The sequence below is a fragment of the Hypanus sabinus genome, chromosome 5 (assembly GCF_030144855.1).
Source record: "Hypanus sabinus isolate sHypSab1 chromosome 5, sHypSab1.hap1, whole genome shotgun sequence".
NCBI lineage: Eukaryota > Metazoa > Chordata > Chondrichthyes > Myliobatiformes > Dasyatidae > Hypanus > Hypanus sabinus.
This window is the reverse complement of record NC_082710.1, coordinates 171,547,756-171,574,809: the sequence shown is the minus strand read 5'-3', so window position 1 is coordinate 171,574,809 and position 27,054 is coordinate 171,547,756. Positions and strand designations below refer to the sequence as shown.

At 42.8% G+C, this 27,054-nt stretch overlaps 1 protein-coding gene across 2 annotated transcripts in view; it reads left to right on the top strand.

Moving 5' to 3' along the window:
* Window positions 1–676: 676 nt before the first annotated feature.
* The window catches only part of LOC132393825 (uncharacterized), a 49,072-nt gene continuing 22,694 nt past the window's right edge, over window positions 677–27,054 (top strand). For both annotated transcript variants that reach the window (XM_059969216.1, XM_059969215.1), the window contains exons 1-5: window positions 677–788; window positions 4,423–4,746; window positions 18,809–18,925; window positions 25,932–25,950; window positions 26,114–26,148. In XM_059969216.1, coding sequence (XP_059825199.1) covers window positions 734–788; window positions 4,423–4,746; window positions 18,809–18,925; window positions 25,932–25,950; window positions 26,114–26,148 — 550 coding nt within the window. In that variant the 5' untranslated portion in view covers window positions 677–733. The remainder of the gene's footprint in view (window positions 789–4,422; window positions 4,747–18,808; window positions 18,926–25,931; window positions 25,951–26,113; window positions 26,149–27,054) is intronic.

Genomic DNA, 27,054 nt, shown 5'->3' with positions numbered 1-27,054 from the left:
CGGTCCCACGGGGATGATAGATGCGGAGTCCCAGAGCGTGAAGGAGGAAGAAGAAGATTCGCTTTATTTGTCACATGTCCATCGAAACATACAGTGGAGTGGCTAACTTGCGACTGGGTAGAGAACGTATACACTCTCACAGAGAGCGGCGGCGGTTGAGCCCGCATTTTACAGCTGTCTCGGCCCTGTACAGCGTTGCGCTAACCGAAATGGAAGGCGATGCATTTAAGCTTCAAGTTTGTTTATTGTCATTCTTCAGTGCACGAGTGTGAAGAGACGATACGACTGCTACTCTGGATTAAATGCAGCATAAAAAAAACCATAATGAACATAAGGAAAACAATAGATGTAAATATAAAAGTACAATAAAACACAACGTACAAATAATAGTTATACACGTAAATTGCGTACACTCACGTTGGGTAACACATCCTTAAAACATCCCGAGAATCTTCCCGCGTGTATAATGAGGCGACTTTCTGCAATAGAAAACGAACTATCTGAAGACCATATCAAAGGTTTAGTGCTCTGCTTTGTCCCTTCAAACCTTCGTGGGCGAAACGCTTTAGGCCTTCTTCTCATCCGGTTGCGCATTTCCTTGAACGTTCAGTGGTTGGCCACTAGCCTATCGCTTTCTGAATAGTTTCAATCTGTCATGCTCTTTACAATCCCGGGCCTCGACACCTCTCCACTTCTGCGATTAAACCAACTGGTAACTGGACACCCACTGGCTATGTATTTTCGCTCTGCTTTTGTGTTTACATTCATACCGAGTCTCTTGTTAATAGGTAAGCAAATATTCTAAATAATTTGAGTGGAAGGAACGTTGCCTGAAGACTGGAAATGTTTACGGGGGGTCAGCTTGGTTGGAGAATGGTGCATAGGGCTGTTGTGCAACAAGAAGTCTTGGACTCTAGCGAGCGACAAGAAGACTCCCATGACCAGCCCAACCGAGAGGAAAGCAGACAGAGTTTTCGATGACACCGTATATACTCCTCAAATGTTAGGGCGTGCACCTAAGGGATAGATGGTGAACGCTTTACTGTGGTGTGTGGGTGGGTGTGCCTGCGCCGGAATCTGTGCATCTGAGAGGTCGGCTATCAACTTGAGTGGGACAATAAATGCCAGAATCGGAAAGTTCAAATTAAGAACCGAGCTGGTACAGTCGCGGGCTTTCAGCGCACGGAGACACGGGTTCATATCTGACCTCGGGTGCTTTCCTGGTCGTGGTCCTGGTGCAAGGTCTTTGCGAAACGTCGGATCTTTATTCCCCTCCATAAATGCTGCCTGGCCAATGAAGAATTACTACTTGCAGTAGCATCACAGACAACAAGCGCATAGACAACATACAACCATTGGGATTTTGACCCTACCGTACACCCGACAGCGAAGAAAGAAAAAAGACCTGACATTAGTGCAAACAAAAGTACAAGCAGACACGTGCGCCGTTGCTGCTCAAGTCAAGTCGTCACTTTTTATTGTCATTTCGACCATAACTGCTGGCACAGTACACAGTAAAAACGAGACAACGTTTTTTCAGGACCATGGTGTTACATGACACAGTACAAAAACTAGACTGAACTACGTAAAAAACAGAACAGAAAAAAAAGCTAGACTACAGACCTACCCAGGACTGCATAAAGTGCACAAAACAGTGCAGGCATTTCAATAAATAATAAACAAGACAATAGGGCAGTAAGGAGTCAGTACAGGCTCTGATAGCTTGCGGAGTCTGATAGCTTGGGGGAAGAAACTGTTGTCTAGTCTGGTCGTGAGAGCCCGAATGCTTCGGAGCCTTTTCCCAGCCGGCAGGACGGAGAGGAGTTTGTATGAGGGGTGCGTGGGCTCCTTCTTAATGCTGTTTGCTTTGCGGATGCAGCGTGTAGTGTAAATGTCCGTAATGGCGGGAAGAGAGACCCCGATGATCTTCTCAGCTGACCTCACTATCCGCTGCAGGGTCTTGCGATCCGAGATGGTGCAATTTCCGAACCAGGCAGTGATGCAGCTGCTCAGGATGCTCTCAATACAACCCCTGTAGAATGTGATGAGGATGGGGGGTGGGAGATGGACTTTTCTCAGCCTTCGCAGAAAGTAGAGACGCTGCTGAGCTTTCTTTGCTATGGAGCTGGTGTTGAGGGACCAGGTGAGATTCTCCGCAGGTGAACACCAAGAAATTTGCTGAGGTAGGTTTAGAATTGTGCAGCCAGGGTTAAAATCCCGATGGCTGATGAGAAAAAACTACAGACTCGGTGGGCGGAGAGGTCTATTTCAGTCTAGTAGCTCGCTATGGCTCTAGAAATTGCTTCAGACGGGGGCTTACATTGTGGGTCGAGAGATATCGTAGAGCTCGCAGCCCTCCCGTCGTGGGACGGTGCGCGGAAATGGCTTGAGAGAGCAACTGACCGTTCGGCGCCACTGTTCCTGGCGTGTTTTTACTTGGAAACTTTCTCCCGTGAGATTAACCGCGCTGCGTTGAGGACCTCTGCAGGGAATGAAAACCTTAGTACCCAAATTTACATGAGACGTTTTCCTTTACACAGATAGTTGCTGGTTCCTGGGACAGGGAAGATGTCAGGGAAGGTAGTGGAAGCAGATAAACACAGCAACGTTTATGGGGGCATTTAGACAGGCACAAGAACAGCCAGGGAATGGGGGGATGTGCAGGTAGATGGGCTAATATCTCCCTCCATATCGTGGTATCCAAACCCAATCAAAATGTGTGTCTGAGTTACGGATTCATAAGGTACGATCTGGAAAATCAAGCCCTTGACCACTAGGGTTAAGGACAGCTTCTATCAGACCTCAGAACACAGAACACTACGACGCAGTCAAGACCCTTCAATTCCAATAAATACTTGCCTTGTGGATTCAGGTTCAAATTTTTGACTAGGCTATAATGCGTAAAGGAGCTTTTCCCCTTTGTTGTACAATTTTACATTCTACGTGTCCAACTGGCCTTTAAAGGAATCGCACATGTCAGAGGTAGATTATCCCCTGAACAGTTGCTCCCCATCTATTTTCCCCAGTTCCCGCCGAACACTGCTGCAACTAACCTTCCCACCCCACCCCAATTTTCACTTTGATCCGATGTCAAGACTTACTGTTTTCCATAACTAATTGAATTAGAACACCTGGGAGAAAGAATTGGGCTACTTGGCCCATCGAGTCTACCCGCCAATCCATCACAGCTAATTTATTACCCCTCTCGCCCACCTTCTTCCTGCCTTCTCCCTGTAACCTTTGACGTGCCGCCAGATCAAGAACCTATCAACCTCCGTTTAAATGTGCTCAGGGACTTACGTGCTCACGAGCTAAGGAAAGGGTTCAGAGGAGATTTACCAGGATGCTGCCTGGTTTAGAGAGTATGGATTATGATCAGAGATTAAGGGAGCTAGGGCTTCTCTCTTTGGAGAGAAGGAGGATGAGGGGAGACATGATAGAGGTGTACAAGATATTAAGAGGAATAGACAGAGTGTACAGCCAGCCCCAGGGCACCACTGCTCACTATAAGAGGAAATGGCTTTAAGGTAAGGGGAGGGAAGTTCAAGGGGGATATTAGAGGAAGTTTTTTCACTGAGAGAGTGGTTGGTGCGTGGAATGCACTGCCTGAGTCAGTGGTGGAGGCAGATACACTACTAAAGTTTAAGAGACTACTAGACAGGTATATGGAGGAATTTAAGGTGAGGGGTTCTATGGGAGGCAGGGTTTGAGGGGCGGCACAACATTTTGGGCCGAAGGGCCTGTAATGGACTGTACTATTCTATGTTCTATGTTCTAAAGAATTTCCTCATTGTCTCTGTCCTATTTTATTCTGAGACTGTGTCTCATATGATCGCTGTCCCCCAAATGGTCACTCAGTAAAAAGCCGATCACCTGGCTAACTCATTTCCCAATAATGGACATGTTCTCTATTCCAGAGCAACATACTTCACACAGAGAATGAAGTATGGAGAGGTTGTTGGGAGTGGACTGGTAGCTGGTGGTTTCGGACTTTAGTTTGACTCTGTGCCTTCAAGTGGAAGAAGTTAGAAGAAGATAGTAAAACGCTGAAAACGTTCAGCGAGTTGGTTAGAGTCTGTAAAAGGAGTTCACGATTCAGGTCCAAAGCTAGAAGTTGTTTTCTCTCACTGATGCTGCCTGAATCTTTGAGTATATCCAACGTTGCATCTTCTTGCTATTAATACCCTACGGCAGGCTGATTCTTTTCATTAACTGTAAATCAAAAATCCACAGATGCCGGGAGTCTGAAACAAAAACAGAAAAGTTTGGAAACACTCGGCAGATCGGGCAACATCTTTGGAGAGCGAAAATCTGGGTTACGCTTCAAACCGTATTTCTCACTCCGTGGATGTTGTTTGGCCCGCGGATTGTTCCCTACTATAAGAATTTACTCGGAACGTCATCGTCCTTCATTTCTTACAGGTATGACCTCAGCAAACTTCGAAGTTCAGCAAACGCCTCCCCTCGTGGAATTGCATGAAGGGCAGACGGTGACCATTAACTGCACTGCGGATTTTCTCGGGCCTAAAACCAGCACTTGGCTGAAAGATGACATGGAGATTTCACAAGACTTCGCGATGTTCAGAGGAAGAGTGATGCCAAGACCCGTGCCTGATGGTCAGAAGTTAAGAACATTTTTGGAAATCACGAACCTCACACAATGTGATTCTGCCACCTACTATTGTAAGGTGGTACCCATGAACGGCCCAGGGAAGACGGGTGGCGGGACGAAGATAATCGTACTGCGTAAGTCTTTGTGTCAATAGTGCATGTCCGTCTGTACATGGTGTATCTTAACGCTTGTTTGTAACGTGCTTGTATACGTGATAGCCTTTCTGAAATTGACGGAGCCCGTGCACACCCACACGTGTGTGTGTGTGTGTGTGTGTGTGTGTGTGTGTGTGTGTGTGTGTGTGTGTGCATGTGGTGTATATGCAAGTGAGCACAGTTTTATGGGAAAGTCAAAGTGCATGCCAGATTTATATACGCAAATGTGAGAGCGAATGTCGCGTGATTGTAAGTTATACGGGTCGTATAAACACCGATAAACAACCGGTATCTTTCTCCCAGGTTCGCGATGTCTGATTGCACTTAAAGTGAGAGGGTATAAGTTCAATGGTGTGCAGGATAGGGTTTTTACACAGCTGTTGTGGGTGCCTAGAATGCGTTGCTAAGGGTGGTGGAGGAGGCAATAGAGTAGAGGCGGCAACGATAAGCTTGTGGATATTCTGAGAATCGAGCGACATGGACTTGTGTAGTTAGAACAGGATAGTTAGTAGGCTTTTCATTACAAGTTTATTTATTCGGAGCAACATCGTGGGCCGAATCGCCAGTTTTATTCTGGTGCTGCTCTGTGCTCTCTGTATCTAGTACCTGTGTCCAATGGTGTGTGCTTGATTGAGAATGCGTATATGGCGTGTTTATGAGTGTGTATTAGCGGTGTGTTTGTATGTGCAAATAGGGCTTGTCAATCGTGGTTGGCAGCTCATTTAGGTGAACGATACGCTGATCTCAAACCTCCGCTGCCTTGCGGCTATACCAACTCTTGGGGTAGGCTTCGGGATCAACCACAATGAAAAATCTGGAGCTGGAGTCCCTAAGGCAGTTCCGTACGTTGAGTTCAACGCTGACCGGCAACTCTTGCAATGCCGCCGGTACCAAATTGAGTTGGTCTCTGCCGTTCCTTCAGATACAACAGATACAAGCTGCGTGGAGAGTGGTGTGTGTGTGTGTGTGTGTGTGTGTGTGTGTGTGTTTTTAATTTGATGTTTGTCTTCTTTTGCACATTGGTTGTTTCTCCGTTTTTGTTGGGCGCAGTTATTCATTGATTCTACTGTGTTTCCTTATATTTAGTGTGTACCTCCGCAAAAAAAAGTTTCGGGTACTATATGTATACCTTCATAATAAATTTACTTCCAACGTTGAACTTTGACATCTGCGGCTACTGAGGTCACGTCTTTGTCAGGGCAAGGAAACCCTCTGGGTGACCCCAACCAACTGACAAAATCATCTGCTTTCTCAGAAAATGATCCCTTCTGTGCCGAGTCTCCCCATATTTCCCGCGCATAACTGATTCAGAAGTTCAGGTGGGAAACAGATCTGTCCGCTGAGGAAAGAATCCGTTTTCAAGCGAGAACAGAAAGAAAGGAATGAGCCATCCATAATAGGAGCGTGAAATATTCCGTTTTGCTTGTGGAATTGAGCGTAAGTGGGGCGTATTCCGCGTGACCTTTCCTTTTCGGACTGCGCAATTGAGATTTCCCCTCATCTTTTCAAATTGTCCTCTAGTCCGTCATAGAGCGGTTCCAGAAAGATTTGGCCGGGTCTTATCAACTTAGGAAAATCGTATTGACTTTAATGAAACTTAAAAAGTCATTGAGTACGACATGTTGTATACGACTTACATAATGTTGCTGTTGTGTAAGACAGCGATAAGGGCGCAGTTAGACTATTGTTTTTAAATGATGGTTCAATAGATATCTTAATATGTCAATACTACTGTGCATAAGTCTTAAGCACGCCAGAGTTTTTAGGTGGTTTCAGATGCGATGGCCTCCTCAGAGCCCTGATCTCAACATCAACCAGGCTGTCTCAGATTACCTGAAAAGACAGAAGCGAGTCAGCCAAAGTCTCCAGAAGAACTGTGGCAAGTTCTCCAAGATGCTTGGAACAACCTACCAGCCGATTTTCTTATAAAAGCGCACGACAGTATATCTGATTTTGATGCAGTTTTAAAGGCAAAGGGTGGTCACGCCGCCCATTTTTTGCTGTTTACTGCCCTTTACAGTGTTTTTTTTTGCTATTTAGAAACTTTTAATTTCATTATTTTTGAAAGCATCTTCGCTTACAGAAATTTTACTTGGACATAAGAGTTTTACACAGTACTGTACTTTCACGTTTTCACGTGATCTAGTTGTTGTTTATTCACATTACAATGCAACCCTCAGTAACAATTGCCATCGTACACAGTCCCAGGCCTAATAACTAGAAGGGAGATGCAGCACTTGTTCCCATGAATGGAGCGCGTGAAGTGTTTTGGCTTTGGTTTCGTGTGGCCCCCAGTTTCTTGATCACAAACCGCAGCTTCACAAAGTCCATCCCGGTGTCCTCCTCTAATCGGGAGCAGGGATTCGGAGCAAGTAGACTGCGAGTGAACGGCAGATTTTTCGGAGCCAGGGGAGTTTTTTACCTCTTGGGGTTAAATAGAGGCGCGACTGCGCAGGCGCCTGACGTCAGCGAGTAGCGCGTGAAAGGTTTAAAAAGAAGACCGCCATACACAGCGGGCTGCTGGAGTGAGAGGCAGCAGAGTGATAGGGCTTCGGCTCAACAGCTTAGGCGGTAACGGGGCGAGGCGAGGTAGGTTTAACTGGGTTATTTGCAGAAAGGAGGAAGTATGTGTGTGAGGCCAGCTTTCTGCGCTCGGTGTCAGATGTGGGGGGTCCTGGAGTCTCCCAGCCTCTCGGACGGTCATATCTACACCAGGTGTGTCGAGCTGCAGCTCCTGAGGGACCGAGTTAGGGAACTGGAGATGCAGCTCGATTACCTTTGCCTAGTCAGGGAGAGCGAGGAGGTGATAGAGGGGAGTTATAGGCAGGTTGTCACACCGGGTCCACGGGAGACGGACAAGTGGGTCACAGTCAGGAAGGAGAAGGGGAAGAGTCAGGTACCCCTGTGGCTGTACCCCTTGACAATAAGTACTCCTATTTGAGTAATATTGGGGATGGGGACAACCTACCTGGCGGAAGCGGCAGTGGCCGTGCCTCTGGCACAGAGTCTGGCCCTGTGGCTCAGAAGGGTAGGGAAAGGAAGAGGAAGGCAGAAGTGATGGGGACTCAATAGTTAGGGGGTCAGACAGGTGATTCTGTGGACGCAGGAAAGAAACTCGGATGGTAGTTTGCCTCCCAGGTGCCAAGGTCCAGGATGATTTTTTTTTTATTTTTCAATATTTTATTAGTTTCTACACAGAAGAATACAGAGTACAAGAAAGTGTATATAAAAGGTCAAAAAAGATTTTTTAAACTACCAATTACATTATATCTGTTCATAATAACAATCCCATTACCCCATATTCATGTAAGTTAATCAGTAGTTACGTTGAAATATATTAATTTATTACAAAAAAAGAATCAAACCCTTACCAAGACCAAAGCTGTTTATTAAGGAGAAAAGAAGGTAAAATACCTTCTCATATAATAAAATTTAATAATAGCCAACATCTGAGTTTAAATAACGAATTGAAGGTTTCAAAAATCATTCAGGAACGGTCCCCACAACGTTTGGAAGTCTTGACAAGATTCAGAAATTGAACAACGAATCTTCTCCAAATCTAAGCATAACATAACGTCGCATAACCATTGAGCATGAGTAGGAGGAAAAACATCCTTCCATTTAAACAAAAGCTTCCTCCTAGCTATAAGAGAGCTAAAGCCCAAAATATGTAAATCAGATGCCTTCAGCTTAATATCCTGTCCTGCAACAATACTGAATAGGGCCGTCAGAGGGTTAGGCTTAAAATTGACTTTAAAAACTAAGGACAAAGTTTTAAAAACTTCCTTCCAATATTTTTCAAGATTCGGACAAGTCCAAAACATACAAATTAATGAAGATTCTCTATTATTACATCTGTCACAGTAGGCAGATATATCCGATTAAAAATGAGATAGCTTATCCTTAGTCGTATGAATATGAACCACCTTAAATTGTATGAGGGAATGATGAGCACATAGTGATGAAGTATTAACCAGTTTAAAATTTTCATTCCAAGTTCCCTCAGGTATTGATGTCTGTAAATCTTGTTCCTAGAGATTTTTACTTTTGTCTGAAGCAACATTCCACGTCTCCAGTAATGTACCATAAATATTAGATACCAAACCACTATGAAAAGGTGTGAAATTAAAAATTATATCTAGTAAGTTCTTATCTGAGCTTATAGGAAATGTGCATAACTGAGATCTTGAAAAGTCTCTGATTTGTAAATATCTAAAAAAGTGAGTTTTGTCTAAGCTATATTTAGCTGACAATTGCTGAAATGAAAAAAAGGTTTCGTCCAACAAACAGATCCCAAAAACATTTAATACCCAACCTGTCCCATTCTTTAAAAACTAAATCAGTCATGGAGGGTTTAAAAAAAATCAAAATAAATTGGACTTGAAAGGGAAAATTTCAATAAAACAAAGTGTTTTCTAAATTGATCCTCAGAGAAAGTTTAACTATTAAATTATCAGTTAGTTTACTTACAAGTAAAGGAATTGAGGATCCAAGAGAAATAATGGGAAATTTACTAACAGAGATAGCTTCTAAAGAGACCCATACTGGACAGTTTACATGATTAATATAACATAGCCAAAACGTAAGATATCATATATTAAATGTCCAGTAATAAAACCTAAAATTTAGTAAGGCTAAACCTTCAAACTTCTTAGATTTTTGAAGATGAACTTTATTTAAATATATATTTTTAAAAAATATATATATATATATATAAGAGGATAGAATAGAATCAAGAATAAAAATGATATATAAATTTAGGTAGAATATTCATTTTAATAGAATTAATTTGTCCAATCAACGATATTGACAGAGGTGACCAATTTAATGATACCCTTTTTACATGATTCAATAAAATCAGATTTTTTTAAACAAGTGTTTGTTATTCTTAGTGACTGTTACACCCAAATAAGTAAATTCAACCCTTACAACTTTAAAAGGGAGATTAGTATTAATTGATACCAAATTATTTAAAGGAAATAATTCACTCATATAGGTTCAATTTATAATCCTGAAAACTGGCTAAAACGGGAGAGTAAAGTAAGTACACAAGGTAACGAGGTCTCAACGTTAGAGATAAACAGCAATATATCATCAGCATTTAGTGAAATTTTGTGAGTAATACCTCTCCTTAAAATACCACAGATATCATTAGATTCTCAAAAAGCAATGGCAAAGGAATCTAAAGCTAGATCAAAGAGCAAAGGGCTCAACGGACAGCCTTGTCTAGTTCCGCAATGATGTTTGAATGGTTTGGAATTTTGAAAATTAGTAACAACCCAGGCAGAATGAGACAGATAAAGTAATTTAATCCATTGAATAAAATCTGGTCCAAAATTAAATTTTTCTAAGGTTTTAAATAAATAATTCCATTCAACCCAATTGAAGGCCTTATCAGCATCTAAGGATATCACACATTCCGATGTCTTCTGGGAGGGAGGGTAAATAACATTTAATACATGGCATATATTAAAATAGAAATCTTGGTTTTTAATAAATTCAGTCTGATCTTCAGAAATAATAGAAGGTAGAATATTTTCAATCCTATGAGCCAGAACTTTAGAAAGATTTTAGTATCAAAATTGAGTAATGAAATTGGCTATATGAAGATCATTCAGTTGAGTGCATGTTCTTCATTAGGATAAGCAAAATAGAAGCTTCATAGAAAGATTGAGGCAAGCTACCCAATTAGAAAGAATCCAAAAAGACTAAGTGTAACTGTGGTATAATTAATGAAGAAAAAGCTTTATAAAATTATCCAGAAAATCCATCTGGACCCGGAGCCTTCACCAAGTGTAATGAACATATAGCCTCAGCAATTTCCTCATAAGAAAAGGGTTGATCCATCTGTTTACAATTACCTGCAGAAAGTGCAGAGATATTTAATTGATCTAAAAAATTATTCATTACAGTATTATCTTTAGGGGAATCAGAACTATAAAGTTTAGAATAGAATTCTCTAAAGGTATCATTTATTTCAGAGTCACAAACATAAAGAAATCTGCTGGTGCTGAAAATTCAAGCAACACACACAAAATGCTGGTGGAATGATGGTGGAGGAAATGATAGGAGAAGACAGGGGGGGTGGATAAAGCTAAGAGCTGGAAAGTTGATTGGCAAAAGGGATACACAGCTGGAGAAGGGAAAACCTCTTGGGACAGGAGGCCTAGGGAGAAAGAAAGGGAGAGGCGAGCACCAGAGGGAGATGGATAACAGGCAAGGAGTGATTGTTGGAGGGGCAAAGAGAGCAAAATAAGAGGAGAGAGAAAAAAAGAGGGGAGTAATAAATCAATAAAGAAGGGATGGGGTAAGAAGTGGAAGAGGGGTATTAATGGAAGTTAGAGTAATCAATGTTCATGCCATCAGATTGGAGGCTAACCAGACGGAATATCAGGTATTATTCCTCCAACCTAAGTGTGGCTTCATCATGACAGTAGAAGAGGCCATGGATAGACATATCAGAACGGGAATGGGACGTGGAATTAAAATGTGTGGCCACTGGGAGGTCCTGCTTTCTCTGGTGGACACACCGTTGGTGTTCAGTGAAACAGTCTCTCAGTCTGTGTCACCTGCCCTTACACTTCCTCCCTCACCACCATTCAGGGCCCCAGACAGTCCTTCCAGGTGAGGCAGCACTTCACCTGTGAGTTGGCTGGAGTGATATACTGCGTCCGGTGCTCCCGGCATGACCTTCTATATATTGGTGAAACACGACGCAGACTGGGAGACCATTACACTGAACACCGACACTCTCTCACGATTACTGCCTATGCCATGCAACAGTGAGAATAGGACTAAAATGAGGTGGAGGATAAATGCATGGCTGAGGAATTGGAGCAGGGGGCAGGGATTCAGATTTATGGACCATTGGGACCTCTTTTGGGACAGGTGTGACCTGTACAAAAAGGATGGGTTACACTTCAATCCAAGGGGGACCAATATCCTGGCGGGGAGGCTTGCTAAGGCTACTGGGGAGAGTTTAAACTAGAATTGTTGGGGGGTGGGAACCAAACTGAAGAGTCTGGGGAAGAGGAGGTTAGCTCATAAATAGAGAAAGCTTGTAGACAGTGCAAGAAGCAGGTGATAGGGAAAGGATGCACTCAGACCAAAGGTTTCAGATGTGTCTATTTTAACGCAAGGAGTGTTGTGAACAAAACGGATGAGCTTAGAGCGTGGATCAGTGCTTGGAGCTATGATGTGGTGGCTATTACAGAGATTTGGATGGCTCAGGGACAGGATTGGTTACTTCAAGTGACAGGTTTTAGATGTTACAGAAAGGACAGGGCAGGAGGCAAAAGAGGTGGGGCATGGCACTATTGATCAGAGATAGTGTCACAGCTGCAGAAAAGGTGGACGCCATGGAGAGATTGTCTACGGAGTTTCTGTGGGTGTAGGTTAGGAACACGAATGGGTCAATAACTTTACTGGGTGTTTTTTAATAGGCCGCCCAATAGTAACAGGGATATCGAGGAGCAGATAGGGAAACAGATCCTGGAAAGGTGTAATAATAACAGAGTTGTCGCGATGGGCGATTTTAATTTCTCAAATATCGATTGGATTCTCCCTAGAAGAGCAAGGGGTTTAGATCGGGTGGAATTTCTTAGGTGTATTCAGGAAGGTTTCTTGATGCAGTATGTAGATAAGTCTACAAGAGGAGAGGCTGTACTTCAAGTCAAGTCACTTTTTATTGTCATTTCAACCATAACTGCTGGTACAGTACACAGTAAAAACGAGTAAAGTTTATCAGGATGATGGTGCTACATGAAACAGTACAAAAACTACACTGAAAAACAACACGGAAAGAAAGAAAAAACAGTACACTCAAATACAGACCTACCCAGGACTGCATAAATTGCACAAAACTGTGCAGGCATTACAATAAATAATAGACAAGACAATCAGCACAGTAGAGGGCAGTAGAGGTACTTAATTTGGTATTGGGAAATTAACCTGGTCAGTTGTCAGATCTCTCAGTGGGAGAGCATTTTGGAGATAGTGATCATAATTCTATCACCTTTACAATAGCATTGGAGAGAGATATGAACAGACAAGTTAGAAAAGCGTTTAACTGGAATAAGGGGAAATATGAGGCTATGAAGCAGGAAATTAGAGGCTTAAATTGGAAACAGAAGTTCTCAGGGAAAAGTACGGAAGAAATGTGGTAAATATTCAGGGGATATTTGTGTAGAGTTCTGCATTGGTGTGTGCCAATGAGACAGAGAAGTTATGGTAAGGTACAGGAACCGTGGTGTAAAAAGGCTGTAATAAATCTAGTCAAGAAGAAAAAAAAGTTTCATCTTAAAAGCATCTATATATTTAATCCTGTCTTTTGTAAATAAGGGCTCCAAATTTTCAAAAATGTTTCATATTTATCTCTTAAATTATAAGTAATTTTTTCTAATGGAATACAACCATAGATTTCTTTCTTCCAAGAATCTATACTTAAATGTGAATCCAATTTCCAAGTAACTGCAATAGCTTTTTTGGCTACTGCCAGTGCAATTTTTATAAATTCTTTCTGATACTTATTTAGTTTGAGTTTCGGTTTTATCCCTTCAATATCACCTAGTAAAAATAATATTGGATTATGAGGAAATTGTGTTCCTGTAATTTGTTCCAGTAAAAGTCTTAAGTTACTAGGGGAAAGAAATAAATATACATATTAAAATTATTACGAACTCCATGGAGCATGTGGAGATCTTCCAACCACCAGGCATTCTTTCTTTCTTTCTTTCTTTCTTTCTTTTTTTTCTAAGGGGTAGTTAGGGGGGAGGGGTTAAGGGGAGGGGGTATGGGTTATATACATTGTTTTTTTTCATACTTTGTAATCATTTAAAAATGCAATAAAAAATTATTTAAAAAAAAAAAAAAAAGAAGAAAAAAAAGTTTACAAAAGGTTCAGAGAGTTAGGTAATGTTAGAGATCTAGAAGGTTATAAGGCTAACAGGAAGGAGCTTAAGAAGGAAATTAGGAGAGCCAGAAGCGGCCATGAGAAGGCCTTGGTGGGCAGGATTAAGGAAAACCCCAAGGCATTCAACAAATATGTGAAGAGCAAAAGAATAAGACATGAGAGACTAGTGTGACAGTGGGAAAGTATGTATGAAACCGGAAGAAATAGCAGAGGTACTTAATGAATACTTCAGTATTCACTATGGAAAAGGGTCACAGTGATTGTACTGATAACTTGCAGCAGATTGAAAAGCTTGAGTATGTAGATATTAAGAAAGAGGATGTGGGCTGGAACTTTTGGAAAGCATCGAGTTGGATAAGTTGCCCAGACTGGACGAAAGGCTACCATGGGAAGTGAGGGAGCAGATTGCTGAGCCTCTGGCAATGATCTTTGCATCAACAATGAGGATGGAAGAGGTTCCAGAGGATTGGAGGGTTGCAGATGTTGTTCCTTTTTTCAAGAAAAGAAGTAGAGATAGCCCAGGAAATTACAGACCAGTGAGTCTTACCTCAGTGGTTGGTAAGTTGATGGAGGAGATCCTGAGAGGCAGGACTTATGTACATTTGGTGTGGTATAATATGATCAGGAGTAGTCAGCATGGCTTTGTCAAAGGCAGGTCATGCCTTTCGAGCCTGAATGAATTTTTTGAGGATGTGACTAAACACACTGATGAAGGAAGAGCAGTAGAGGTAGTGTATATGGATTTCAGCAAGGCATTTGATAAGGTACCCCATGCAAGGCTTATTGAGAAAGTAAGGAGGCATGGGATCCAAGGGGAATTGCTTTGTGGTTCCAGAACTGGCTTGCCGACAGAAGGCAAAGAGTGGTGGTAGATGGGTTGTATTCTGCATGGAGGTTGGTCACCAGTGGAGTGCCTCAAGGATCTGTTCTGGGGCACTTGCTCTTCCTGATTTTTATAAATGACCTGGATGAGGAAGTAGAGGGATGGGTTAGTAAATTTTCTGATGACACAAAGGTTGGAGGTGTTGTGAATAGTGTGGAGGGCTGTCAGAGGTTACAGTGGGACATCAATAAGATGCAAAACTGGGCTGAGAAGTGGAAGATGGAGTTCAACCCAGAATGCGAAGTGTTTCATTTTGGTAGGTCAAATACGATGGCAGAATATAGTATTAATGGTAAGACTCTTGGCAGTGTGCAGGATCAGAAGGATCTTGGGGTCCAAGTCCATAGGACACTCAAATCAGCTGCACAGGTTGATTCTGTGGTTAAGAAGGTGTATGGTGTATTGGCCTTCATCAATCATAGAATTAAGTTTAGGAGCTGAGAGGTAATGTTGTAGCTATATAGGACCCTGGTCAGACCCCACTTGGAGTACTGTGCTTAGTTCTGGTCGCCTCACTACAGGAAGGATGTGGAAGCCATAGTAAGGGTGCAGAGGAGATTTACAAGGATGTTGCCTGGACTGGGAGCATGCCATATGAGAATAGGTTGACTGACCTCAGCCTTTTCTCCTTGGAGCGAAGGAGGATGGGATGTGACCTGATAGAGGTGTACAAGATGATGAGAGGCATTGATCATGTGGATAGTCAGAGGCTTTTTCCCAGGGCTGAAATGGTTGCCACAAGAGGACAGAGGTTTAAGGTGCTGGGGAGTAGGTACAGAGGAGATGTCACGGGTAAGTTTTTTACTCAGAGAGTGGTAAGTGTGTAGAATGGTCTGCCAGCAACGGTGGTGGAGGTGTATACGATGGGGTCTTTTAAGAGACTTTTAGATAGGTACATGGAGCTTAGTAAAATAGAGGGCTATACGTAAGTCTAGTAATTTCTAAGGTAGGAACATGTTCGGCACAACTTTGTGGGCCGAAGAGCCTTTATTGTGCTGTAGGTTTTCTATGTTTCTAATACATCCGGGTATTACACAGTACGCAGTGTTCGTCGGTAGATTGGGATCATTAGCACTCGCATCCCGTGTCCCGTCACAGCTCTTTCTCCTCAGTCGCTTCGTCCATCCTGTTGCAGAATTCCTCGGGGAGATTTTGGAGCTATTGATGGTAAACATTGGAATATTTGTCAACATCGCATGGACATCGACCTCACAGAACAATACATGTCAATACTGTTTGGTGTTCTGGTCGTCCCGCTGTGAGATAGACGCCATTAAACTGGAAAGCAGACAGAAAAGGTTCACAAGAATGTTATCGGGTCTGGGAGGAGCATTGAGTTTTCAGGAGTAATTGGTTAGGCTGGAGTTTCTTGAAATGTAGAAAGTTGAAGAGGTCATTTCTCCCAGGATAGGGGAATCTAAAACTAGAAAACATGGATTTAAGATAAGAGGGGAAACATTTCAAGAGATTTGAGAGGCAATTTTTTTTTCTCACGAGTGTGCTGGGTACATGGATGGGTTGGCAGAGGAAGTGGTAGAGGTGGATACAGTGCGTGGTTAGTAGGGTTTACAGATAAAAGGCAAATGCAGGTAACTGGGACTAGCTCGGGAAGATTTGGTTGACACGGACTGGTTGGGCTGAATGGCCTGTTTTCGTGCTATATGAATTAATGACGCCAGAAATAGCTATAGATGGCCGTTCCGTCCATCTAGTTTGTGCTGAACTACTAGATGGAATCTCGCTGACGCAGGATAATAGCAGCATGTCGGGGCTGGAGATGCTAGAGCAGACCAGTTTGATGCGGCGGAGGAGAGGCGAGTTGCAGAAGGACCCGACGTTTGATCGATTTAAGAGCCAAGCGGAATTGGAAAGATCGAATAGGGGCCCGAGCCCGTGGGTGAGGAACTTCCCGAGGTTCGGACGATTTAAGCGTCGGGCCGGATTGAAATGGCCGTTGGGGTTGGAAGCGAGAGACGAGCCGGATTGGCTCGCTGCTCTGCAGGGTTTGCTCTGCTCTGTGCTGGACTGAGACTGGGTCGGCAGCAGAGAAGCCTGGCGTTGTGAACTTCAGTGCTGAATGTTTGCTTGCTTTATTGGTAGCACGGTTTGTTTCTTTCCCTCTGCGCTCTGGCTGGTTGACCGTCTTATTTTGTTTTTATTGTATTCTTTTCGGTTTCTTTGTTTCGTGCCTGCCTGTAAGAAGATGAATCTCAAGGATTTATAAAGTTACATATTTGGACAATAAAATATATTTTGTACTTTCAACTTTGAGTGAGCGAGTGAATGAGTGAATAACTGAGGGGAGAGAGTGTATTATGGAAAAAGTGTCCAGATGTTCAGTGTAAATAAGAAACGACTTGTCCATGTGTGTGTGTGTGGGGGGGGGGGGGGGGGGGATGGGCAGGAAACAATGCATTTAGATGTGTAAAGGGCAGTGGTCAAAGGGAAATGGATGGGGATTCTGCATAGCTCCTCGACTGGCTTCCGTACCATAGCCCTTCATATGTTCCCAAATGTCCGATAAAAATTGAAATCGAACCCCATTCCACACACTCACTAAACTGTGAAGAAGTTGCCTCTCGCGCTCCCATCAAAAATTTCAACTTCACCCTTGCCCTCCAGTTCTAGTCTCACCCAACCTCAGTGGAAAAAGTCTGTTCGCATTTACCGTCTCTACAATCCTTATAATTCTGTATTCTATGATCAAAACTCCCTTCGTTCTTCAATGCTCTGGGGAATAACAATAGACAATAGATGCAGGAGTAGGTCATTCGGCCCTTCGAGCCAGCACCGCCATTCACTGTGATTATGGCTGATCATTCACAATCAGTAACCCCTTCTTGCCTTCTCCCCATATCCCTTGACTCCGCTATCTTTAAGAGCTCTATCTTTAACGTCCTAACCTATTCAACCTTCCCCTATAACTCAGATACTCAAGTCCTGACAACATCTATGTAAATTTTCTCTCACTCTTTCTGAAACGCGAAATAAAAGTAGAAAAGGCAGCAGTGCAGATAGTAGCCGTAGAGAGAGAAACCGATAGAACGTTTCAGATCCAGAAACGTTTGTTAGGACAGAGGATGGATTAAGCCCCCGGGCAGATCTGCCATAGCAAATTTAATTACGCGAGGTTTTGCCGGCTTTTTAACCTCATCTCATGTTAATCTAACCATTCCCTCCTACATAGTCCTCCATTTTTCTATCATCCATACACCTATCTAAGAGTTTCTTAAATGCCCCTAATGTATCTGCCCCTGTTACTGCAGCCGGCAGCGCGTTCCTCGCACCCACCACTTTCTGTATTAATAAAACTACCGTTGTGCTTTCTTCCAATTACCTCAAAATAATGCTCATGTGTATTAGCCATTCCTGCCCTGAGGAAAAGTTTCTGGTTGACCCCTCGATCTATGCCTCATATCATGTTGCATAGCGTTATTCTCGCCGTTCTTCTCTCCGAAGAGAAAATCCCCTCCTTGATCAACCGATCCTCGTAGGACACACTCTCTAATTCAGGTATCACTCTGTTAAATTTTCTTTGCACCCTCTCTAAACCTTCTACATTCCACCTATAATGAAGCGACCAGAACTAACCACAATATTCCTCATCGGGGATTTACAGAATAGCAACTTTACCTCGTGGTTCCTAAAGCCAAGATCGTATTGAATGCGGGAGGACATTGTGGTGTGGGGGTGGAGGGACGTGAGTAGCCCACACCTGTTCCCATGTTGTTATATATCGACTTTAATAGGTTGAGAATAATCCACCGTTAGCGACATGGTTAACTTCTCGGTTCGTAATCTAGGTTTGTTTACCAAAGGTCTGATCCACAGCTATGAACTGTGAAGGCGAACAACCTGGCCATGGAACTAACCAGGTTCCTTTAATTAAAGCCGTCCATTTTCTCAAGGAGATAAGACATACCGTATGAGGAATGGACTACTCTTACCTTCGTAGCCCCTCCGTGATTCAATGCCAATTGCCGGTCTAAGGACCAAAGCTCCACATCCCATTAATATTCCAAAGCTAATGGGGGAAAATTCTTTTTAGCTGAGCTGGCACGTATGTGACACCAGGCTCATATCAACACGATAGACCTGTCAGTGCCTCTTAAATATTGTTTTCCGGTTGAAGAGTAATTTGAGAACGTTGCGAGTCTCGCCAGCGGCACCCAAATGCCTCACATATTGAATATATAAAACACGCTTCACCTACCGAGGAACTAATGCTTGTTTGATTTCTATTTTAGGTACACCTGAAAGCAATGCCATTAACGTTATTTTCATCGGAGTGTCGGCGGGAGTGATAGCAGTGCTGGTCACTGCTTTAATTGTTGTGTCTGTACTTCTCAGATGGCGCACTAAAGGTACTTTTAATCAATTTGCACTGACGCTACAATCCCAGACCGTGTAAATACAAGCTTGTTATCTGTCTGAATAGCGCATATTCTCCCAAATGAAGTTCATTACTGTCTCTAAACTGTGTTGTTTCTCATATATCCTTGTGTCACACACTGTGGATACAGGCTGGTTGGCCCTTTCGGTCCATCAAGCGCCTATTTCGCAGGTTTCATATTCTCCCCACGTTCCCATCAGCTCCCCAGAGGCCACCTTTACACGTGGAGCAAGTTACTGTAGGTGATAAAGGTGTCAACCTGCATGTCCCTGGAATGTGGGAGGAATTTGCAGCACCTGGGGGAAACCCGTGACATAGAAAGCGCGCAAAACTCGGGGCGTGCGAATAGCACCCTACTTCAGGATTGAACGCAAGATCCCGCTGTGAGGCAGCGGCTATATTAGATGCGGCTCTGTGCCGACCAAATGTGAGTGAAAGAATGATGGGGGGTGTAGTAAAAAGTGTAAATAAGAAATAATTTGTCCAAGTGTGGCGAAGAGGCTGGAAACAATGTATCCGGATGTGAGATAGGTAACGGGCAGTGTCCAAATATTACAAAAAAGTTGGGGGGGGGGGGGTCTGTGAAATGACTTAGAGCACTTCCCCAAATGAGGAGGAAGGTAAGGGGCAGTGTGTCACCAAGTACTCCATCACCTCATCCTTAACAATAGACTCTAACATCTTCCCAACCACTGAGGTCAGACTAACTGATCATAAGGTCCTTTCTGCTGCCTTCCTCCTTTCTTAGAGTGGAAAGACATTTGCAATTTTCCAGTCCTCTGGCACCACGCCAGAATAATTTTTAAAAGGTCATTTCTAATGCCACCACTATCTCTAACGCTATCTTTTTCAGAACCCTAGGGTGCAGTTGATCTGGTCGGGGTGACTAATGTACCTTTAGGTCTTTCAGCTTTTTGAGCACCTTCTCCCTTGTAATAGTAACTGCACCCACTTCTCTTCCTTCACACACAACAACATCAGGCATACTGCTAGTGTCTTCCACAGTGAAGAGTGATGCAAAATACTCATTGAGTTCTTCAGTCATCTCCTTGTCCCTCGTTATTATTTCTCCTGCCTCATTTTCTAGCAATCCTAAATCCACTCTTATTTCTCTTTTATTTTTAACAAACTTTTAAATCTTTTACTACCTCCTTGGATATTATTTGCTGGCTTGCTTTCATATTTCATCTTTTCCCTTCTAATGATTCTTTTAGTTGCTCTCTGTAGGTTTTTAAAAACTTCCTAATCCTCTATCTTCCAGCTAATTTTTGCTTTGTTGTACGCCCTTTCTTTTGCTTTTACAATAGCTTTGGCTTTCCTTGTCAGCCATGTTTGTACTATTTTACCATTTATTTCTTCATTTTTGGAATGCACCTTCCTCAATCTCCCAAAAATGCCATTGCTGCTCTGCTGAGAGCCCTGCCAGTAGTTCCTTCCAATTTACTTTGGCCAACTCCTCTGTCGTACCACTGTAATTTCCCTTACTCCACTGAAATACTGCTACATCAGATTTTACTTTCTCCCTGTTAAATTTCAAGTTGAACTTCTGTTACCTTAAACTCACTGGTTGCCTCTGGTGACACCCAATCCAGTATAGCTGATCCCCTGTTAGCTCAACAACAAACTGCCATAAAAGCCATTTCATAGGCATTCAACAAACTCACTCTCTCTTGAGTTCCATTACCAGCCTGATTTTCCCAATCAACCTGCATGTTAAAATCTCCTATGGCTACCATAACGTTGCCCTTTTGACACACCTTTTCTATTTCCTGTTGTAATCCGTGGTCCACCTCCCAGCCACTGTTGTGAGCCCTGTATATAACTGTAACCAACATCCTTTTAACCTTGCAGTTTCTTAACTCAGCCCACAAGGATTCAATACCTTTTGACCCTATGTCACATTTTTCTACTGATTTGATGCCATTCTTTACCAGTAGAGCCACACCATTCCCTCTGCCTACCTTCCTATCCCTCCAATATAATGTGTAACCTTGGACATTCAGCTCCCAACTACAAAAATCCTTCAGCCATGATTCTGTCAGACTTGTCAATCTGTAAAACGGGAGATGGGGGTCAGTATATCCCTGTGAGATGATTTAGGACAGATCTCCAAATGTGCGAGTGGAGTCTGCACCTCTATCCAGATGTGAAATGTATTTCAGAGAATATTACTTCAATTTAATCCCCTCCGCTGATCCACACAAGCAATTCTTGACTTTTTGATATTCTAGCATGAATCATCAACCAGCGACCTGGGTCCTCCGCAGAGTAAAAGATCCCAAAATATCTCCAACCAATTCAATATCAAAACACAAACCACATCAGCAAATATTGAGAAAAATTAGCCAAATTTGAATTGAGGTTACAAGGGTTGGTTTTCTTAGAGGAGCAAAGAGAAATGGCAGGACAGAGAGGCTTGGAGAGGGAACATTAGAGTGTAAGACCCAAAGTACAAGGTGCAAGAGGGTGAGATTGGAGAAATGAGAAGATCTCCATAGAGATGCGATGATATCATGTTGAACAATAGTGTGACCATTTTAAAATTGAACCGTTGCTTGTGTGACTGTCATTGCAGGTTAGTGAGAACAAGACTTGGTGGAAATTAGACATCATCAGAAATGTTTCGTTATGATATCATCGGAAATGTTTTGTCTGGCTGACCTCTAAGTAGTGGAGAACTTAGTGAGGGAGGCTGGACAGGAGTTCATTGGAATACATAGGCCCAGAAGTATTGGGGCTGTGACAGCACATTTTAAGCTAAGGTGGGATCAGAACTGGATCTTGGAGTCGCAAAATGAAATTTGCAGTGGGCATAAAAGACCATGGCCCAAACTTTCCCAGTGATTTGGTCCAGTTGTTCTTTAACACTTTATACATGAAATCATGATTATATACTTTCTCATTTCTAATCACACAGTCCTCTTCGGTCATTCTTGAAATGTTGGTATCTCTAATGCAAAAAATTGTGGAGATGCTGGAAATCCAGAGTAACACATACAAATGCTGGAGGAACTCAGCAGGTCAGGCAGCACAAAGAAATGATGTTTTGGGCTGAGAGTCTTCATCAGGACTGGCAAGGAAGAGGGAGGAAGCCTGAATAATAAGGTGGGGGTGGGGGGGAAAGGTGTACAAGCTAGAAGGCGATAGGAGAAGCCAGGTGAAGGGAAAGGTAGGTGGATGGGGGAGAGTCGATGGTGAGAATCGGGGAGGTGTTATGTGGAAAAAGTAAAGGGCTGAAGAAGAAGGAATCTGATAGGAGAGGAGAGTGAGGTATGGGAGAAAAGGAAGGAGAAGAGGCACCGGCATGAGATGATATGTATCTTAGGAGAAGTGAAGGGGTAAGAGGGGAGTCAGAACAGGGAATGAAAAAAATAGCCACCAGCCCTACAGCATGAGCATTGATTCCTCTAACTTCTGGTAATTTCTCCCACTCCGCCTTCTCTCATTTTCACTCTAAGCCTAGTCTCCCCTACCTCAAGGAAAAAACTGACACTATCCACTTTACCCATGCCTCTCATCATTTTAATCACTTCTATAAGGCTGTTTTCATTATCTTTCATGCCAATGAATAAAGTCTTAGTCCGGCCAACCTCTCCTAATAACTCAGGCCATCTAGTCCTGAGAATATCCTTGGTAAAAATGCCACCCTCTGCCATAAGTTGTCACATTTCAACCCTTCCACCAACTAAATGAACAAGAGCCAGATATCGAGAATGCCTTACTGATGAACTGACTTCGCAGGTTGCACACCATGTTAACTTGGAAACAAACCTCGGTTATCATCAGGGCAAAGTCAGGCTCAAACCTTCATGAGGGAATCTTCACCACATAGTCTGCAATGTCACATGAGAAATATAAATCCATAGTATGCATATAGAAGCAAGGATGTGATGTTAAGGCTTTATACGGCATTGGTCAGACCACACTTGGAATATTGTGAGGGGTTTTGGGCCTCTTATGTAAGAAAAGATATGCAACACACACAAAATGCTGGTGGAACGCAGCAGGCCAGACTGCATCTATAGGAGGAAGCACTGTCGACATTTTGGGCCGAGACCCTTCAGCAGAGATATGCTGCCATTGGAGTGGGTCCAGAAGAGGTTCACGAGAATTATTCTAGAAATGAAAAGGTTAATGTACGAGGAGCATTTGATGTCTTTGGGCTTGTACTCACTGGAGTTTAGAAGAATGAGGGGAACTCACTGAAACGAATCGAATATTGAAATGCATAGATAGAGTGGACGTGGAGAGGATGTTTCCAATAGTGGGGGAGTCCAGGACCAGAAGGCACAGATTCAGAATAGAAGGATGTCTTTTTAGAACAGACATTACTCGGACTCGGACCCCAAGATCTACAAAATAGATGTACTTGTGCAGATGGCAATGAAACTGGCTTTGGCATTCTACCATTCTACATCAGGAAATTCATAGCAGCCGGTCAGCCTACTGGGATGTTGGAAGAAGCAGGAATACCACATGTGATCACAGGAAGATGTGCAAACTCCACTCAGACAGCAGCCAGGATCAGGACTGAGTGTGGGTCTTTGGAGCTATGAGATTTCTGTGCGATTATGTCCCACCCAGCTTTTCAACTGGATTGGGCAATGTTGTAAATTTCCGTATCCAGAGAAATCCCTTGAGGAAAATGTAGAAATGCATTACAGACAGTGGCTGGAATCGAACCCAGGTCACTGCTACTACACAGCGTTGGGCTAACCACTACACTACCATGCTGCCCCAAGACACACATGCATATGGTTTCAGTTATAAAATATCAAAGCTTATTTCCAAGCACTTATGATATGTTTTATTATCCATTGTACATCCTGATTGTTCTCAAGAGAATATCAAAAGGGCTAATTATTCATGGTCTGAGGAATAAATATTAATTTATTGGGCTGAATAGCCTCAGTCTTCTGCTATGTTTTCTATTCTTATTATTTACTTCCTTAAGCCCATCACCTCTACCGGGGCATAGGCTGTTGATAGCAGCATACCAAATTCTGCTATCCTGGGCCAAACTTTCAGATTGTCCCCAAGTATAACCCATCTTCAAAGATCCTTCCTCTCCCAGGGATGAGGTCTTTGGAGCTCCTGTTGGCATTTCTGTAGTTCTGGGTTTTAGGGGATGGTGTTGCTAAACCCATCCCAATCCTCTTTCTTTCGTCGCCAGGCTTGGGATCACCCTTGGTGGAGTTCTTGTAGCCCTGTAGTCTAATTTAAACCTTTTGTTCATTGCCTTTAATCACGAATGTATAACTTTCATAGAATAGATTATATTCATTGATGTTTTCAGACAAACACTAAAAATCTTTAATTAATGTTGATTATTTCATTATCTTGAGTGTCAGTGACATTAAGTCAGGCATGGGCAAACTACGGCCCGCGGGCCATATGCGGCCCATTAAGCTTTTTTATCCGGCCCGCAGAACTTGATGAAATTATATTAATAAACCTTGTTAACGTTTTTCCCCGCAATTCTGGCGTTTTCCCAATAGATGACGCACTCTATATACATTTGTGGCGACCCATTTCCTGGCACATCCGAACCGGCTCACAATTAGCCAGCGTTCCGGCTAAGGGAGATAGCCTGCGGGGATTTGCGAGCACAGAGCTTTGGAGCCTCTGCGCCATGGAGGGCAGGTTCAGGGAGGCTTAAAAGTGAGGCTGGGGATTTCGAATAAAGTTTTTTTCCTCGACTGCAGTTACCGACTCCGTGTCGTAATTTTAGCGCTGCATGTAGCACACCGCTACACATTGATCTTTGTTGAGGTGCAGCGTATTACTCCACATTTGTGCTTTACTCTTTGTTCGGCCCGACCTATTTGTGTGAACAGGTGTTCAGCGTCATGAACATCAACAAAGCCAGCCACAGATCCAAGTTAATTGACCAACACCTCAGATCCATCCTGAGAATTGCCACAACAAAACTAAATCCAGACTTTGATGCGCTGGCTAAAAAGGGAGACCAACAACACTGTTCCCACTGAAATTAAAAATAAGTTTCTTCGTTGTGTTATGTAAAAAATGCATTTGAAAATATTTTTTCAATAAGCCTTACATGTTACATGTCATTTCTGTTAAGTGCGCAGGTGCTCGTGCGTTCTCAAAATAAAAAATGCGCTCCAGATCAAATAACGCGCTCCGCATTCTGGCGCGCTGTCACCGTACTGTCTTTTTGCTGGTCGTTGTTGAGTTTTGGCACAGGGGACAATTGAATAAGAAGGAGCAGGACAAGTAGACCTGCATCTCCTACCTTTTTTGAAATAGACAGGCAGGAGGAGAGTGATGATGATAATATCTTGAAGGATAACAGAATTTTCAGTGCTTTAAAATAATAACTGTTACTATTAAAAAAAGCTGTATTTTATTCATTTAATTTTCAGTGTTTTAAAAGTCATTTCAATAAATAGCTAAATACCATGGGACTTCAAAGACAGATATTTTGTTGTAATGCATTTGTTCATTTTCAATTGAAATTAAAGCACATGTTTTCTACATATCCCATGATATTTTATTTTATCTTATGAGGTGTATTACCAAAACACTCCGTCCATCTGCTCCTGGTCCGGCCCCCCTGTCAAATTTTAGAACCCTTTGTGGCCCACAAGTCAAAAACTTTGCCCACCCCTGCATTAAGTCAATGACCAGAGGATTATAACCAGCAGCAAATGTTTATTATGGTCTTGTGGTAGAACTTGGGGAAGGAAATATGGGTCCATTCTTCAATGAGGAGAAGCAATTGCAAGGTAGACAAAATTGGTTATTAGCAACTACCATGTTTGCCTAAATAAATGGAAGTCACTATTTAAACATGTTTAAGGCCTTATTTGTAAAATAATACTTTTTCACCCACACAAAATCATCAAATTAAATACAGTAACAAGTGTTCAATGCAAGGTGTTAGAAATTGCAGACAGTTTTATCCATGTAGTTTCAGCCACAATTAACACTTCTTGCTTTTTTCCCTATTGCAGCTTGTGTTGCTCTTCAGAGGTGAGTTACACATTAATTTATTTGCATATTCTATCTGTCCCTTCTAAATTTAAATGATCCAATCTGTTTGCCTTCATCTGGTCCCTATTGAATGGAAATGAGTGCTTGCAGCCTTCTGCTTAAATCTATTTGGTAACATAATATTTTTGTTTTAATTCTGCAGACAATTCGTTCATTATGTCACCGAAAAATCAACAGGTAACAGCCTTCTGAATTGTCAAAAAAAATTCATATTGATTCATCGTTTTGAAACATATCATTTCAGGAACACAGGAACATGGCAGATTGATAGCAGGCTTCTCGGCCCCTGCAATCTGCCTCACAATATTATCTGACCTGAACTGTCCCAGACCTATCTCCGCCTCTCTGCCAGTTGCTCATTGCCCTCAATTCCCTGGCCTTGCAAAACATGTCTACTTCCTTTTTGTCCTGATGAAGTGTCTCGGCCTGAGACATCAGCCATTCGTTTTCCTCCATGGATGCTGCCTGACCCGTTGAGTTCCTCCAGTATTTTGTGTGTTTTGCTCCAGATTTCCAGCATCTACAGAATCTGCCGTCTTTCTTAACTCCCAAGCCCAACTGCAGAAGGAGGAGGGACTGGGCATGGGGCTAGTAACTCCATTCCCATAAAAACTCAGTGCTAGAGAAACACCAACAGAAGCTCCAAAGACCTCATCCTTGGGGGAGAAGGATCTTTGTCTAGAAGGTGTATGAAGTCATGTGGTGAAAGCCGCTAGTCCGTGGAAGCCACTGAGCTAACCAGCCTTCTATCAAACTGGTGAAAGATTGGCCCAGGGTATAGGACACTGGGGAGCTGCTGTCAGCAGCCTATACCCCAGAAAGGGTGATTGATTTAAGATAAAGAATAGGAAGTAGTCTTTTTTGAGTTTATTTCCTCCTTAACAGCCCTAAGTGATCTAGCATGCACAACCCTCCTGGGGTAGATGACTCAATGAGGAATTGCATTATACTCAATTTTAAGTCATTCCCACCCTTTGTGTCCCTCATCTTGCAATGCAGGTTTGGTTGAGCATGCATCTGAATTTTCATCAACAGTCAAGTAAGCAAAGTTGCTACTTATCCGCAGCACCTCCCCTGTCCAGT